The 13,097-nt window shown below is 55.9% G+C and overlaps 7 protein-coding genes across 7 annotated transcripts; 3 read left to right on the top strand and 4 right to left on the bottom strand.

Annotated features, from left to right (window-relative positions):
- Window positions 1-43: 43 nt before the first annotated feature.
- Window positions 44-1,370, top strand: N657DRAFT_655545 (glycoside hydrolase family 18 protein; the record flags this gene model as incomplete). The annotated part of the gene is made up of 3 exons (XM_062794612.1): window positions 44-153; window positions 243-554; window positions 614-1,370. 3 exons carry the CDS (start codon window positions 44-46, stop codon window positions 1,368-1,370), a joined length of 1,179 nt encoding a protein of 392 aa, XP_062648016.1.
- A 982-nt stretch (window positions 1,371-2,352) lies between these two features.
- Window positions 2,353-4,282, bottom strand: N657DRAFT_644455 (Rhodanese-like protein). Its single transcript, XM_062792767.1, has 2 exons — window positions 2,883-4,282; window positions 2,353-2,813 (listed from the first exon to the last, which is right to left on the bottom strand). The coding sequence occupies exons 1-2, from the start codon at window positions 3,890-3,892 to the stop codon at window positions 2,759-2,761; spliced, it is 1,065 nt and encodes a 354-aa protein (XP_062648015.1). The 5' UTR covers window positions 3,893-4,282; the 3' UTR covers window positions 2,353-2,758.
- Window positions 4,283-4,634: 352 nt separating this feature from the next.
- N657DRAFT_617251 (RING/U-box) lies at window positions 4,635-5,522 on the top strand. The gene is made up of 4 exons (XM_062790515.1): window positions 4,635-4,876; window positions 4,929-4,960; window positions 5,032-5,095; window positions 5,165-5,522. Exons 1-4 carry the CDS (start codon window positions 4,735-4,737, stop codon window positions 5,230-5,232), a joined length of 306 nt encoding a protein of 101 aa, XP_062648014.1. The 5' UTR covers window positions 4,635-4,734; the 3' UTR covers window positions 5,233-5,522.
- A 173-nt stretch (window positions 5,523-5,695) lies between these two features.
- On the top strand, window positions 5,696-7,169 carry N657DRAFT_644454 (uncharacterized protein). The gene has a single exon (XM_062792766.1). It carries the CDS (start codon window positions 5,951-5,953, stop codon window positions 6,908-6,910), a length of 960 nt encoding a protein of 319 aa, XP_062648013.1. The 5' UTR covers window positions 5,696-5,950; the 3' UTR covers window positions 6,911-7,169.
- On the bottom strand, window positions 7,000-9,299 carry N657DRAFT_644451 (t-SNARE). The gene is made up of 7 exons (XM_062792765.1): window positions 9,134-9,299; window positions 9,000-9,064; window positions 8,838-8,899; window positions 8,693-8,773; window positions 7,898-8,629; window positions 7,250-7,826; window positions 7,000-7,181 (listed from the first exon to the last, which is right to left on the bottom strand). Exons 1-6 carry the CDS (start codon window positions 9,137-9,139, stop codon window positions 7,495-7,497), a joined length of 1,278 nt encoding a protein of 425 aa, XP_062648012.1. The 5' UTR covers window positions 9,140-9,299; the 3' UTR covers window positions 7,000-7,181; window positions 7,250-7,494.
- A 1,092-nt stretch (window positions 9,300-10,391) lies between these two features.
- Window positions 10,392-11,468, bottom strand: N657DRAFT_571787 (UPF0103-domain-containing protein; the record flags this gene model as incomplete). Its single annotated transcript, XM_062788832.1, has 2 exons — window positions 10,392-11,262; window positions 11,317-11,468. The coding sequence occupies 2 exons, from the start codon at window positions 11,466-11,468 to the stop codon at window positions 10,392-10,394; spliced, it is 1,023 nt and encodes a 340-aa protein (XP_062648011.1).
- Window positions 11,469-11,976: 508 nt separating this feature from the next.
- N657DRAFT_571791 (uncharacterized protein) lies at window positions 11,977-12,771 on the bottom strand (the record flags this gene model as incomplete). Its single annotated transcript, XM_062788834.1, has 2 exons — window positions 11,977-12,482; window positions 12,555-12,771. The coding sequence occupies 2 exons, from the start codon at window positions 12,769-12,771 to the stop codon at window positions 11,977-11,979; spliced, it is 723 nt and encodes a 240-aa protein (XP_062648010.1).
- Window positions 12,772-13,097: the final 326 nt, after the last annotated feature.

The following is a 13,097-nucleotide window of genomic DNA, read 5'->3' as shown; positions in this document are numbered from 1 at the left end:
ATTGAGTTCGAGATCATCTCTCCGCAGCGTTTGTATCAACAAGATGGCGTCAATACGACAGCTCTGGTCGCTGCTCTTCCACTTCGTCTCGCTCAGCGTGGCCATCAATTTGACGGCGAAACGGGACCTGCGTTGCATTATGTACTTCACTGGGTAGGTACCTGTGCACCGGCTATCCTCTTCTCTGTAGATGCTGTCTCTCACGAGACCGGCCATTGGCTAACCCCTTTCCGCCCACGTAGCCAACACCCGATTGCACCGCCAATAAACCAACTCCAGCATGTGACCCACGTCGCTGTGGCGTTCATGAGCCCTGGCATCTTCAATGAGCCCGAGAGGACAGATTGGCCACTGTTCACCACCGTCAAGGAGGTGCGAGCGAAGTTTCCAAGACATACCAGGATCTTGGTGGCGATTGGGGGCTGGGGAGACACCATTGGCTTCTCCGTGGCCGCTCTCAACGATGAAACGCGCAAGACGTTTGCCGAGAACGTAGCCAGTATGGTTGCCGCCACGGGTGCCGATGGTGTGGATGTGGATTGGGAATACCCGGGGTAAGTCTGGGTTATCTCGCGCGCCTTGCAAACACGCATACACACCTAACATCGAGCAGGGGCAACGGAGAGGACTACAAGCAGGTGCCCAACTCGGCCAAGGCCTGGGAAATCACGGCCTACCCGCTCCTGCTCGCCGACCTGCGCGCCGCCCTCGGCCCGGGCAAGATCATCTCAGCTGCCGTGCCCGGCCTCAAGCGGGACATGCTCGCCTTCACGCGCGAGACGGTGCCGCGCATCATGCGCCACGTCGATTTCCTCAACGTCATGACCTACGATCTGATGAACCGCCGCGACACGGTGACCAAGCACCACACGGGAGTCGAGCTCAGTCTCGAAGCCGTTGATGCCTATGTGTCCGCCGGAGCGGCACCGCAGAAACTCAACCTCGGATTCGCATTTTACGCAAAGTACTTCAAGACCGAGCACAGCGCCTGCGCGCTCGCCTCGCCCGTGGGGTGCCCGACGCTGCTCCTGGAGGACCCCGAGACGGGCAGGGATCTCGGCCGCAGCGGCGGCTTCTCCTGGCACGACTCGGTGCCAGAAGAAGTGACAGAGTCGTTCTCCCGTGCAGTTGAGAGCGGTGCGTACGACGACCAGCAGGGCGGCTTCTACTATTGGGACGCCCTGGAAGACCTCTGGTGGACCTTTGATACGCCCGATGCCATCAAGCGCAAGTTCCCTCTCATTTTCGGCAAGAGGCGCTTGGGAGGCGTGTTCGCCTGGGGCCTGGGCGAGGACGCACCTTTGTTCAAGCATTATGGTGCGCTCATCGAGGGGCTCGAGGGGCACCTGGGAGGGAGAGAGGAGTTGTGAAATGGGCTATTATCTGGTCATTGAATCATGAGCAACTTGATCCCTTCTTGGCCCTCTTCACGCTCAATGTGTGCCGAGTTGTTCAACAACAGCCCTGAGCTTTCATCCCAATTCACGCCCGCCACAACAGCACGCACCTTCCAGGCCGCCCGCCCTTTATGTTTTAGGTCCGCGTTCTCTTCTCCCACTAACCCTTCCAACGGGCCAATGGCCTGGTTGGCATTGGCCCGTTGGAAGGGGTTGGGGGACCCCAAAATCCCCCTGGGACAATGGGTCCTCCTGAGAGGGAGGGCACCCGTTCGACTCGGCGCCCCGTCGCCGATTTTCTCGAACGCCAACCGCCGGGGCCCCTGCCACGAAGCCAAATCCGTGGTCCCAGAACTTTGTAGCCATCCACCTCCTCTGGGAGCTGGATGGTGAGCTTTTTGTAGTGTTCTAGTACTCGCCTCTATCTATCGTCCTCCCGAGTTTCATGTTCCAAAACACGGCTCTGCAAATTCCATTGCGACCATCGACGTAAGCAATAGGCGCCGTTTGACATGGCACACTAAACAGATTCCCCATTTCTTGGGCGTTGGGTTACCAAGAAGGCTGCTCGAGGAGGTATGCATCTCAGTATTGTGTCTGACACAGAGCTGTAACTATCAGCCCACCTTTGACTGTGCTCTCGTGAGTCTTCAGGTTTTCTCTAGGCTTACCTGACGTCCTTCAATAAGGAGAGAGTACGAGCGCGCTGGCACATGCTAGGGTTCTCGGTCGTCCAGCCAGTGGTTCAGTTGGGAGCGGGAAGGCCTCTGGGAAGGAATCACACGGCGTTCCAAACCGGATCTGCATTGCGACGTCATATGACATGGAGATTCAGCATGGGTTGATGGTGAGGTCCTTGCCTTTCTGTCCTGTACCCGATCAGATGGACAGTATGACCTGCAGTGCTTAAGGCGCTTCAAACAGGATTCTGAAGTTTCAGGATCACTTCACTTGGAGACGAACGAGCAGCGAATGACTAATAGAGGGATGCCTGATATGTCGGGAAGTCGGGGTAGCAAGACACTGTTGAACTTGGCGTGTGCCCAGTTACGGATGAGATATTTCGCGGCGATGGAGTTGAGACGCACGAGGAAGTCAGTCCAGATTTGACCAGACAAAACGTTACTCCTTCCGCCTAATGCTTGCTGGCACGGACACAATCTCCACGCCCTTCCAACCCAAAACTCCCGGAGCACCCCGCAATTCGCAATCATTCCACATGCATGTGCCGTCGGCAAGGCTCGATGTTGCCTGGAGGTAATCGTACATATCAAGAAGAGTGGCAATGTGGTGTTCAGGATGCCGCGCGTTGTAGACTCAAGATGACTCAATGTGAGAGAGGGAGCTTCTTCCCCACAGCCCTACGTCTCGGTCTGGATGAGTGAATCTGAAGGCTTCACACGTTGTGCCCATTCGCTAAGAGCATTGTCAGCATCTTTCACCCAAGTTCTGGTTCACATTCGTGGTTATCCTGGTGCCACTCACGTCCAGCTGCCGTCGTAAACCTTCCTCCTTTCTGGCGAGCCATACTGAGCCTCGCTCAGTGCTGTTTCGAGAACACAAGCCGTGACACCGGTCCCGCAACTGGAGATGATGGGCTTCTCTGGGTTTACACCCTTGCTCACAAACACCTCCTTCAACTTGTCTGCCGGGAGGAAAGCCTTGGTCGCCGAGTCGAGGACGGCGTCGAAGGGGATGTTGATTGATCCAGGCACATGGCCCGAGGGAAGGCCAGGTCTCGGCTCCGGGTCCTTGCCCGACCAGCGGCCATAGGATCTGGCGTCGAGTATTTGGACACCCTCAGCGCCCTCCTTGTTGTAATCTTGAGCAACCTCGCGCACCTCATCAAAGTGTGCCACCTTGTTCTCGTCCATGTGCGGAATCGGATATGTCCCGCACTCGACCGTCCACACATTGCCCGACTCTGTCGGAAAGCCCTGCTCGACCCATAACCTGAAGTTGTTGAGGATGTGGACTTTTGGATGGCCAAAGACCTTCATGGTCCATCCGACGCGTGGCGCGCTGAAGATGCCCAGCTCGTTGCTGTCGTAAACCACCACCGTGTCATCGTGGCGGATGCCCAGCTCGCTCATGGCCTCGGCAAAGTGTTTTGGGCTCGGCAGCATGTGAGGGTAGGGGCTGCGTTTATCGATGACCTTGTCGAGGTCAAAAAAGCGGGCCCTGGGGATGCGCTTCTCGCGAAACACCTGAAGGCCGGTGCGGCCCTGCGGGTCGTTGGGGAGGAACCATGAGGCGCAGAGCGGGATCACGCGCGGCTCGGACGAGATGGGCGAGGGCGGGCTCTTCTTGAGGGCGTCTGCGAGCTCCTGCGGGGTGACAAGGTAGCTGGAAAAGGATCGGCGGGTCCGGAGGGTGGCAGCTGTTATGAGGTGTGGCGGAAGGGATCGGACGGTCGCACCGCGGCATAGCTGCTGGGAACTATGCTGCGAAAGTGAAACCCGCACCGCCGGGCGGAGGGCAGCGAGGGAGCGCATGATGTGTAGAATCGAAAGTTCTCTGCTCCCGGCAATTGCTGGTTACCTGCTGCAATCGCTGTTGCAGGCCAGTGCCCAAATGATTCGTGCGCCGTGATTCGAGAGGAAACACGTCTCAGGAAGTCTTGCGGGCGCCACGGCAAGGTGGGTTCTGAGCTAAGGTCGACCTCCTTTGTCCATGTCTGAGCCGCCGAGGTCAACGGTATTGTGGTCATGAGGGGGAGCTGCTGTTGCAGAAATCCGGGCAGCAAGCCGGGAGGAAGCTTGGGCCACCATTACAGCTCACTTCGATAAGCGCCTCAGAGATAACGGTAAAGCACCGGGCCACTGACGTGGGGTTGCGAATTTCGGAAAGATCTCTGGCCGTGGAAAATGAAAACACGGCGGTGAAATATCATTTCAAATGTTTACGTTATGCCCGTTTGGTAGGAGGTAAGAATAAGAATTAATGTTATACGTGAGGTCTATCTGGCCAACCCTTAGCCATGTCGGTCTCCAATAGCTCACGACACCCAATTTGGGTACCGATAGTAGTACCTATACTTCCATTTCGCCAAGCCAATTCATGGTAAGGTAGCCTTTAGTGAAATAATTTCAGTTTCCGGCTGTAATTTCGGTGATCGAAAATTTCCATTCGCAACCCGACGCTGACGGACTTTCCCTAATCGATCACCTTCACCTGGGCAACTACCGCTAAGCTAGGTACCTAGTATCAACCAGCCCAGGCCATGCATGACCATCACCACTTGAAGCAGTGCACGCCTCAACTCAACGGATGACGAAGACGCCAGAGCATCAACTACCAGCGCCGTTCTCAAGCGCGTCTCTCCCCTGTCGACGTCATGAAGGTCAAAATCACAAAGTGGAACGCTGTTGCGACATGGCGATGGGATATTCCCGAAGACGATGTCTGTGGCATCTGCCAGGTCCACTTTGATGGGACATGTCCAACGTGCAAATATCCTGGGGACGATTGCCCCCTTCGTGAGTTTTACGCTCATTATTGAATGTGTACATTGCTGATCCTTTCTCTCAGTATCTGGGAAATGCGGGCACAACTTCCACATGGTTTGTCATTTCCATTCCCATCTACCGCGGTACAGTTTAGGGCTTTACGACAGCTGCTGACAAGCTGATAGCACTGCATCCTTGAATGGATAAAACAAGACTCGGCAAAGGGCCAATGCCCCATGTGTCGTCAGAGTAAGCTCTCGTGTCCTCATTACGGGATACTCACCTTGACCGTCCATGACCCTAACGATAATGGTTCAGGATTCGAATGGACTGAGCAGCCGAGCGAAACCTCAATGGACATGACGCAAGGAGCCTCTGATGTCTGAGACCCGAGCCATTGATAGTCTAGAGCTTGACAACAAAGAGAGTGCAAGGGGCGTGCAGGTGGATGGGTTATAGCATACCAGCTTCGAGGAGGAACTGCGTTGTTGAGCAGTGTTATAGCCGAGGAGCAACACCCTCAAGTTAGACAGGTGTCAGAAATTGGTCGACAACAGATGGGATACTGCGCGTGTTAACAGCTCCTAGGGAGCGCAGATTACAGACAAGTCCATACCTTAGCATAGCGTATATTTATCATCGTTACTTTAGGATATATTTATTATGAGACGGGAACAACGTCAAGGTAGCTTGTCTTACCATGCAGTGTCTGGCACAAACCGAAATGCTAAAAGGGCTGAAGGGTCACTTTTTACAGAATGCAGCTTGCTCAGTCGGGAAATAACCTTGCGGGTGTAAGCGATAAGATAAAGCGTGATGGGCTGTACAGACAACTTCAACCGAGCTTCCCCGAAGCACTCCCTCCCCAGTAATCAAAGCAAGTCATCAGCCGGCAGTACTCTATCCCCGCGCATCACTCCCTCGTGGCGTATCCGCTCTCTAATCTCCACCCCAATACTCTGTAGGCCCCATAACCATTTAACGAAGCCGGATCATACCAAACGACAACTCCCGGCACGGCAGGCCAAAGCTGGATATTGACAAAACCACGATCAACACTCGTTCAATTATCCATCGACTTCATATTGATAAACCGAGCGAACAATGGCCGACCCCGACCCTGACCGCCCCGGCTCCCGGGGATACCACGCCTCTCCCGTGCCACCCAGCCCGCACCCCTCCATCGCCAGCCGAACGAGCAGGTCAAGCCTGCGTCGAGAACAAGAGCGCCGGGAAGCTCCAGCATCGCACCCCCGACCGGCCTCGGCGGCGTACTCCTCGCGCCCGCATACACCACACGCAGCCGCAACCGCAGCCGCGGGCCCCGTCCTCGCAGATCACCCGCCTAGTGCCTCGCCTCCACCTCCGCCACCTCAACCTGCACGCCCACCGTTTTCCCCAGTTTTCGCACTCATAGCTTCAACATTACATTCTTCAAACCGGCAGACGATACACCATCCGACAGTACACTACATCTTTGCCGACGACGACCCAGAGAGACTAACTTCCGCCCTGGCATACTATAATGGAGCTGGTTACGACGGCGAAGACGGCGAGGGCGATTCGGATGGCCCAAGCCCAAAAGACCGAGGCATACTCCTAGACATGGAGCCCACACCGGATGGCGGATCAGGGTACGGCTACGAAATAGCATTGGCCAGCAGTCTGACCCCGGACTGGGCGGTAACGTCAGCTCGGCTGAGTCTGATGGAGGAAGCTGGCAACAGCAGCGGCGGGGTAGCAGCAAGAGGTGGACTAGGCAACAACCTAGTCCTGAAGATAGAGGGCGTGAGTATCGATCCGCCCTCTTCGGCTGCTGGTCCCGGTCCGATGGGCATGACGCCAACCCCCGAGATGGAGATGCCGTCGTCCGACGGCAGCTCCGTGCGACAACAACAGCCGGCCCCTTCTGGTGGTGAAGACTACTCGAGCCTTCTACAGGAGTTTGAGAAGCGCATGTCGACCCTGCGGAAGGTGGTTGAAGCTGGTGCTGCGAGACAGCGAGTCCTGGGTGACATCGTTGGACCGGTATCGGAAGGCATGGCTGCGGAAAGAGGCCCGTGACGCTTCTGCATTATCCAAGCTTAACTTTTGTAAGGCTTGCCCACATTAAGGTCGGATATTTACGAGCCTGATTTGTTGGTAATTCCATTTGCGGAGACACGTATGTTGCTGGAAAGGAGCAACTAGCAACTCGGCGTGTTGGCCAAGGTTCCGGCAAGCCATGAACACAACCACTTGAGACCCAGAAGTGAGAACTCGGAAAAGCAGAACTAAGGACAATGTGAATTCTATTACAATGCCTTATACGCACCGGTAGAGACGGAATCGAAAGGTAAGCGCTCCCAAGCCCATCAACTCCATGATATCTTTACCAGCGGCACGCCATGCTCATAAGGAAAGCGAGCCCAAATACAAAACCAGTTGGTGGATGCCCGGGGAGAACGATGAAATCTCTCGGCCTCCACCCAAACCCGCGGGCGTCGATGTCGCATCCAAGACAACGTGTCCAAAACAAGCCAACGCAAACAATATCGAAGGACAGGTAGTACTCGCCATCACATCGTCTCTGCCCTTGGCGTCTCCCTGTTGACGAGCGGAACTTTGACACAAGAGATGCGGCGACTTAATCCAACAAGGCCGTGGCTTCAGTCGTCGGAGCCGGTGGGATCGACAGCTTGCCAGTCCATGACAAACCGCTTCTTCGACGCGGCTTCAGCGTCCTGGTTAGGGGTTACGACAATGCCCCGTGGCCTGTTAAATAGCCGCTTCGAGAAAACGTCTGCCTCAGGGGAACGGCGGTGTTGGCGGGTTGGGATCAACTCGGAAGAGATTTTGACAGCTCGTGCTGTATTCATCTGTAAATCATCGATAGCTCTTCGCTGCAAGAGACTGCGCTTCTTCCCGCCGCCGCCGGTCGCTTGTTTGTTAATCATGATATAGGCGACTACGGCCACCACGACGATAACGACAATGGTCACTGATTGTTACGGGTTAGCAACCAAGAAAGCTGGTTTTGAATCGTGGTCCCTGCAAAAGCAACAAACGTACCGCAGATACCCAGGCAGATCCACTTCTTCTTACGCGTTTTCCTGGCCGTGGTGACGGCTACCTCGAGCTCCTCGTTCGCCTTGACCATATCTCCGGCGGCTTGCTCAGCGTGCGTGTCGATCTCCATGACCGTCACTTCCTGCTTATTCAACAGCTCCTGCATGTCGTTGAGGAGATCCAGGAGCTCCATCAGACTCTTCTCGATTTGCAGCATTTCTTGATGGCGTTGTTTGACCGCGCCGAGGACGCGATTGGCCTGGGCCGAACGATTGCCCATAACGGCTTGCTGGAAGATCTGGGGGTTGTCGGACCTCACAATCTCGGCGATCTGGTCATCGCTGAAGTCCGGGTGCGCGATGCGAGCCTCGCGCTCCATGCGGGCCTGCATCTCGCGGCGGGACCCAGCCTCCAGCTCCTGGAACTTCTGGATGGCTCTCCTGAGGTCGCGGTCCGTCTTGTTGACCTGGTCGACATTCAGGCGCTGGCGACAATCGGGGTTCGATTTGACGGTCCGAAGGCGGTCCGTCAGACCCCTGTATTGGTCCATGATTTCTTGCGTCAATAGGTCGAGCTCCCGCTTGGATGCTGAACCGCTAGACGTGTCGGCATCGTCGAGGGCTCGTCGTTGGAGTTGGCCGAGGCTTCTCAGTCTATTCTCGACGTCTTGAATCCCACGCTGGATATCGATGCATTCGTTGAGGATCGATCGTTGGCTCTGCTGCGGTCCGGGCGCTGAGAATGTCACTGTTAGATGGTGTTGACGGCCTACACCGTATCTGACGACTTTCAACTTACGTGCATAGCCCTGTTGAGGAGATGCATAGTTTTGTTGAGGAGGTCGCCGGTTGAATGAAGCCAACTCGTGTGTTCCAGCTCCTAGCCCGCCCGCTGTTAGATTACCCTCACGTCCTGTCCGGAAGTTCCTCGCCGTTGTACTCACCCCTGGACTGCATCGCGTTCTGCATCGCGTTCCGGTCGTCGAAAGGGTCGGAATTGTAGCCCCTGCGAATGTAGTCAGCTAGCTACCTTGACCTCTCAGGCATAGCCCGTCCAGGCTGCGCAGGGGCGGCACTGAAGAAAGTGATAAAAAGGTAATACATACCTGCCGCCGTCAGGAGGGCCGTAACGGTCGTATCCACCGTGCTGGTGCGGGTTGTATCCGCGATCCTGGTGCATACCCAGTTAGTTGACGAGTCCTTTTGTGCAGTACGTCGTACCGGTTGCTGGGCGACTCACACCCATATTGGGGAGCGCGAGCGCAGAATCGACTGGAGGGTGAGGGAGATGATCTTGTGAGAGAGAGAGCGAAGACCGCCAAAATCTGTGTACGGTCTGACAATCCTGCGCGGTGAGGCTGCTACGTCTCGAAAGATCGGGCAAAATACGAAGCGTCGAGAAAAAAGGCAAAGTCGATTGTTGGGAAAGAAAGTTGTCTGCCGTGAAAATGCGAGCCTTGCGAGGGTGCGCCTCAGTAAAATGGAGGTAGGATCCTCAGGAGAGTGGTCCTGAATTGGATTAGGGCCTTGTGGCGCGGCTGGCACGGCGTTGGCGGCTGTGTGGTTCCTGCCCGTTTCTGGAGCTAACTTACCATCACTCTTTGAATGCTGTTGGGTGATTAAAACTGCGCGAAACTAACCGCAATTCTTCCCCCCAGACGAATTGTGCGTTCAAAATCAAGGCCGAGACCGAGAAGAAACACTCGGCTGGCCCCCATCTCAAACGGTATTCGAATCGCAAACAAACCGCGACTGGGGGTTGGCCATGATTCTTCAACATGCGCGGCGGTCAGAGGACCCTGTGGTTGAGGCCTGGCCCACTTCTCTGGGCTTGGCGGGGAACGGCTGGAACCTTCGTGGGCCAGGCCAGCGACAAAGGCGTTTCAGAACCGGGTTGTCAGGCACGTCCGTTGGACTACCTTAGGTGTGTGCGACAAGGGCATTCATCCCATGGCAGGTGATGGCAGTTGGGCAATTCAAGATACATGAGCAGCACATCACCACTGTCGGCTCCGAAAATGCGACTGAGATCTAAGATAATGATGAGCGTGGAGTTTCTGTTTCTTGCTACAAGGACTGCTTCGACCTAGAATCGATGTGCCTCACGAAAAAGATCAGCCCCAGGCTTTTCAGCTTGAACGAGGCTTGACCCCGCTCTCCGATACTGGAACCACCCGGGCCGTCAGGTCTGTTTCGGATGGGGACCCATTGTACCCCGTATGCCGGGACCATGCGACCGTCCCGTCCGAACTGTCCAACTTCGAGGTCAACTCGACTGGATTTCCATGATACGTCTCCCCATCGACGAAGAAGAAGTCAAAGTGCTCGCCGTTCCTTGATCACAACATCGAACAGCTGATATTCTGTACCTCGAATCGCCAATTGCGAGCCGTGGTTTGTATAACAGACGCGCGTTCTAGGAGCCGGCTATTCAGCATACCCTTTGTGTTACATTGAAATGATCGCCATTGTGACGTTTCTCTCTCCTCTACTGTGTGTCAGACGATGGCATAGGCAGACGCATAGCTGACACTGGAATCCCAGTCTTCTTTGACCAAGCTGCTCCTCTGGTACTGAACGAAACTGAACTTGCCCTTCCCCTTCTCTGACCCGTCCTCCGCGACCGCTTCCAAAGCCGCCATCATAACACCGATGGGATGTCTCCCGCAAACCGTATTGTGAGTCTCCCGAATAACCTTGTAGAACTCGCTGTGTGCGCCGGACTCGACCGCATCCATGGCCATCTGGTCCAGCACTGCGATGACCTCGTGCGTTTGTGGTTTCGCGGGATTCTCGACCATTTTGGTCGAGTTTGGCGTCACTGGCAGACTCTCGTAGCCCGCCCCGCTAGCCTTCGGTTTATCCAGATCCCGGATCACGCCGTCCAGGAGCTTGGGGCGGTATTTAAACCGTGATCCCCAGTGGCAGAAATCGGACGAGACGATCCAAGCAGTTTCCGGATCTTCCAAGTACTGCGAGAGGAGCTGGCCAAAAGACTTCTCTTCCTGCTCCGAGGCGTTGCCGACGAGGATGGGGACGATAGACGGGTACTTGGTGCTGTCGTCGCCAAACGTCTGCTCCAGCCTCTTCCACAAGTATGGAATGTGCATCTCCAGAGAGTGCTCGTCCACCTCATGGCGCTTGGGCATGTCGGAAAACCGGCCGGTTTGCCTCAGCTTGGCCGTCGTGGCCTTATCGACAACGAGGTCTCCGAACGGGGTTTCGTACTTGTCGAATGTGGTCAGGGCACACCCGCGCAGATAGTAAGTGTGGGATGGGCCGAGAATGAAGACGCGTTTCGCCGATCTCAGATTGAGGGCCTTGTAGGCCCAGGCCGCGCAAGGCCCAGAGTACAAGTACCCGGCATGACTGGTTGGGGATCAGGAGACCGTTCAAAGGGGAAAGGCGGGTCAAATGACTTACGGAGCAATCACCACCCTCGCACCCGGAATCGGGAGACTACTGTCATCCAAGGTTGCAGGAACGCGATCCAGGAATTCGTCGAGCTGAGACGACAGCTCCTCGGGATCACCCTCATACCACGATCCAGCATGGCTAGCCTCCCGCGTTCCCATACTGGCTGTGCGAGGGCGTCACAATCAGCTATGACAACTTCCCTTGATTTCCAGCAATGGGTTCGGAAGGGAGCGTTGTGATTGATATCAGGTCCCTGAAGCATGGATTCTTAGGTAGTGGGAGAGCTTGAATTCGGGAGGCAGCGGATTGAGGCGGGGAACTTGTCAGCAACACTTGCCCCGCACCGGAGCTCCTCAGGCTTCCTTCGCGGGGTGTGACGTCTGTCAATGACTGTCCCGTCCATACCGTCATACACGCCGCTGTGTAAAGCGATGTCTTGAAGCGTTCTGCTACGGGCAGCAGAGACCTAGCCAAAGTCTTCTGATATATCCCTACCTGTTGCAAGCATCCGTCGGCTCTACTGAGCGCATAACCATAAACGCCAAACGCCGACGCTGGAAAGCAGGGCATCCAGAACCAAATCCGACACTAACCAAATACCCCAACGCCGCCAAACCATACCATTCGAGCTCCGACCACCCTGGACACGTTGATTCGCAACCAGAGTCAAAACAATCTCCTTGCCCGCACAGTGCCACCTATTCCGCCCCTCGGCCCCGCACAAGCCAGACACCGCCGATGCTCCCCGAGGTTACTGATAGAACAGCTGAAACAGACTGCTTTCCCACAAGCTACACAGCAGGGCTGGTCCTCTAACCCGGAGCCACCATACCCGTCAATGTCCATCATCGTATCATCGTCGCCGTCGCCGCCCAGCCCCGCGCCACAGTCCTCACAGTGTGTCGGTATGCTCAGGGGGCAAGCGAGAAGAGGTGACAGACACGAGGCGGGAGAAGATGCCGGTGAGCCTGTGGAGGAAGTCGCCGGGCCACCCCCAGGAAGGTTCCAGAAGCTGTGTAGTGAGCGCTGCTGGAGCTGGCTGCCATCGTGGTGGCTCTGCCGGTAAGGTCGGCTGGGTATTCCGGTGTTTGCAGTCTGGGGCGGCTGCGCTGGCGCGGGATGGAGTTCGTGTGGCCGGCGCTGGGCTGAATAGAGAACATCCAAGGTGTGTTCTGTATACGCAAGAGGGCAGAGGTAAGCTGGCAATGAGCAAGATTGAGTGTGCTGGTTATAATTGGACTTACGGTACACCTCGTCTTCCGACGGCCGGCTGTCGCGGAAGCGCTTCTTGGTGCGGCTGTGCAAATGCGAGGGCGTAGAGTATCGCGGCGCAAAGAATCCGCGCCTGGCCGTGTTCATTGCCGACATAACATCAAAGTTGAAGCAGCCGTTGTCCATGCGTTGCGTCGATGAGAATACCGATCCCAGCTCGGATTCAGATCGCTTGCGCTTGAGAAGCATCTTGACGGAGGGTGCTGGCGGAGTTGCGACCCGAGTATTGGAAGGGAATAATGGCTGCCAAAAGCTCGTTGGTACTGATCAGGGCGATATGAAGGACTAAAAATTGATGACGGGACCAAAAACTGGGAAGCGGCTTCGAGGTGAACGAGGAGACCTCGAGCCAATGATTGGCAGAACCAGGAATCGCGACGACATACCCAAGACGCGCACTTGAAGTGCTGGTCTGTGCTCTCGCGTCGCCCACGCTGTCTCCGTTCAAGAACTGAGCCCAGCGCGCAATAGCCCTGTAGGCTAGGAAGATTCAAAATCCAGAACAGTTTCCCAAG

Source organism: Parathielavia appendiculata, assembly GCF_033297405.1.
Source record: "Parathielavia appendiculata strain CBS 731.68 unplaced genomic scaffold N657scaffold_5, whole genome shotgun sequence".
Lineage (NCBI taxonomy): Eukaryota > Fungi > Ascomycota > Sordariomycetes > Sordariales > Chaetomiaceae > Parathielavia > Parathielavia appendiculata.
The sequence above is the reverse complement of the archived record's forward strand: the minus strand, read 5'-3'. Positions and strand labels throughout refer to the sequence as shown.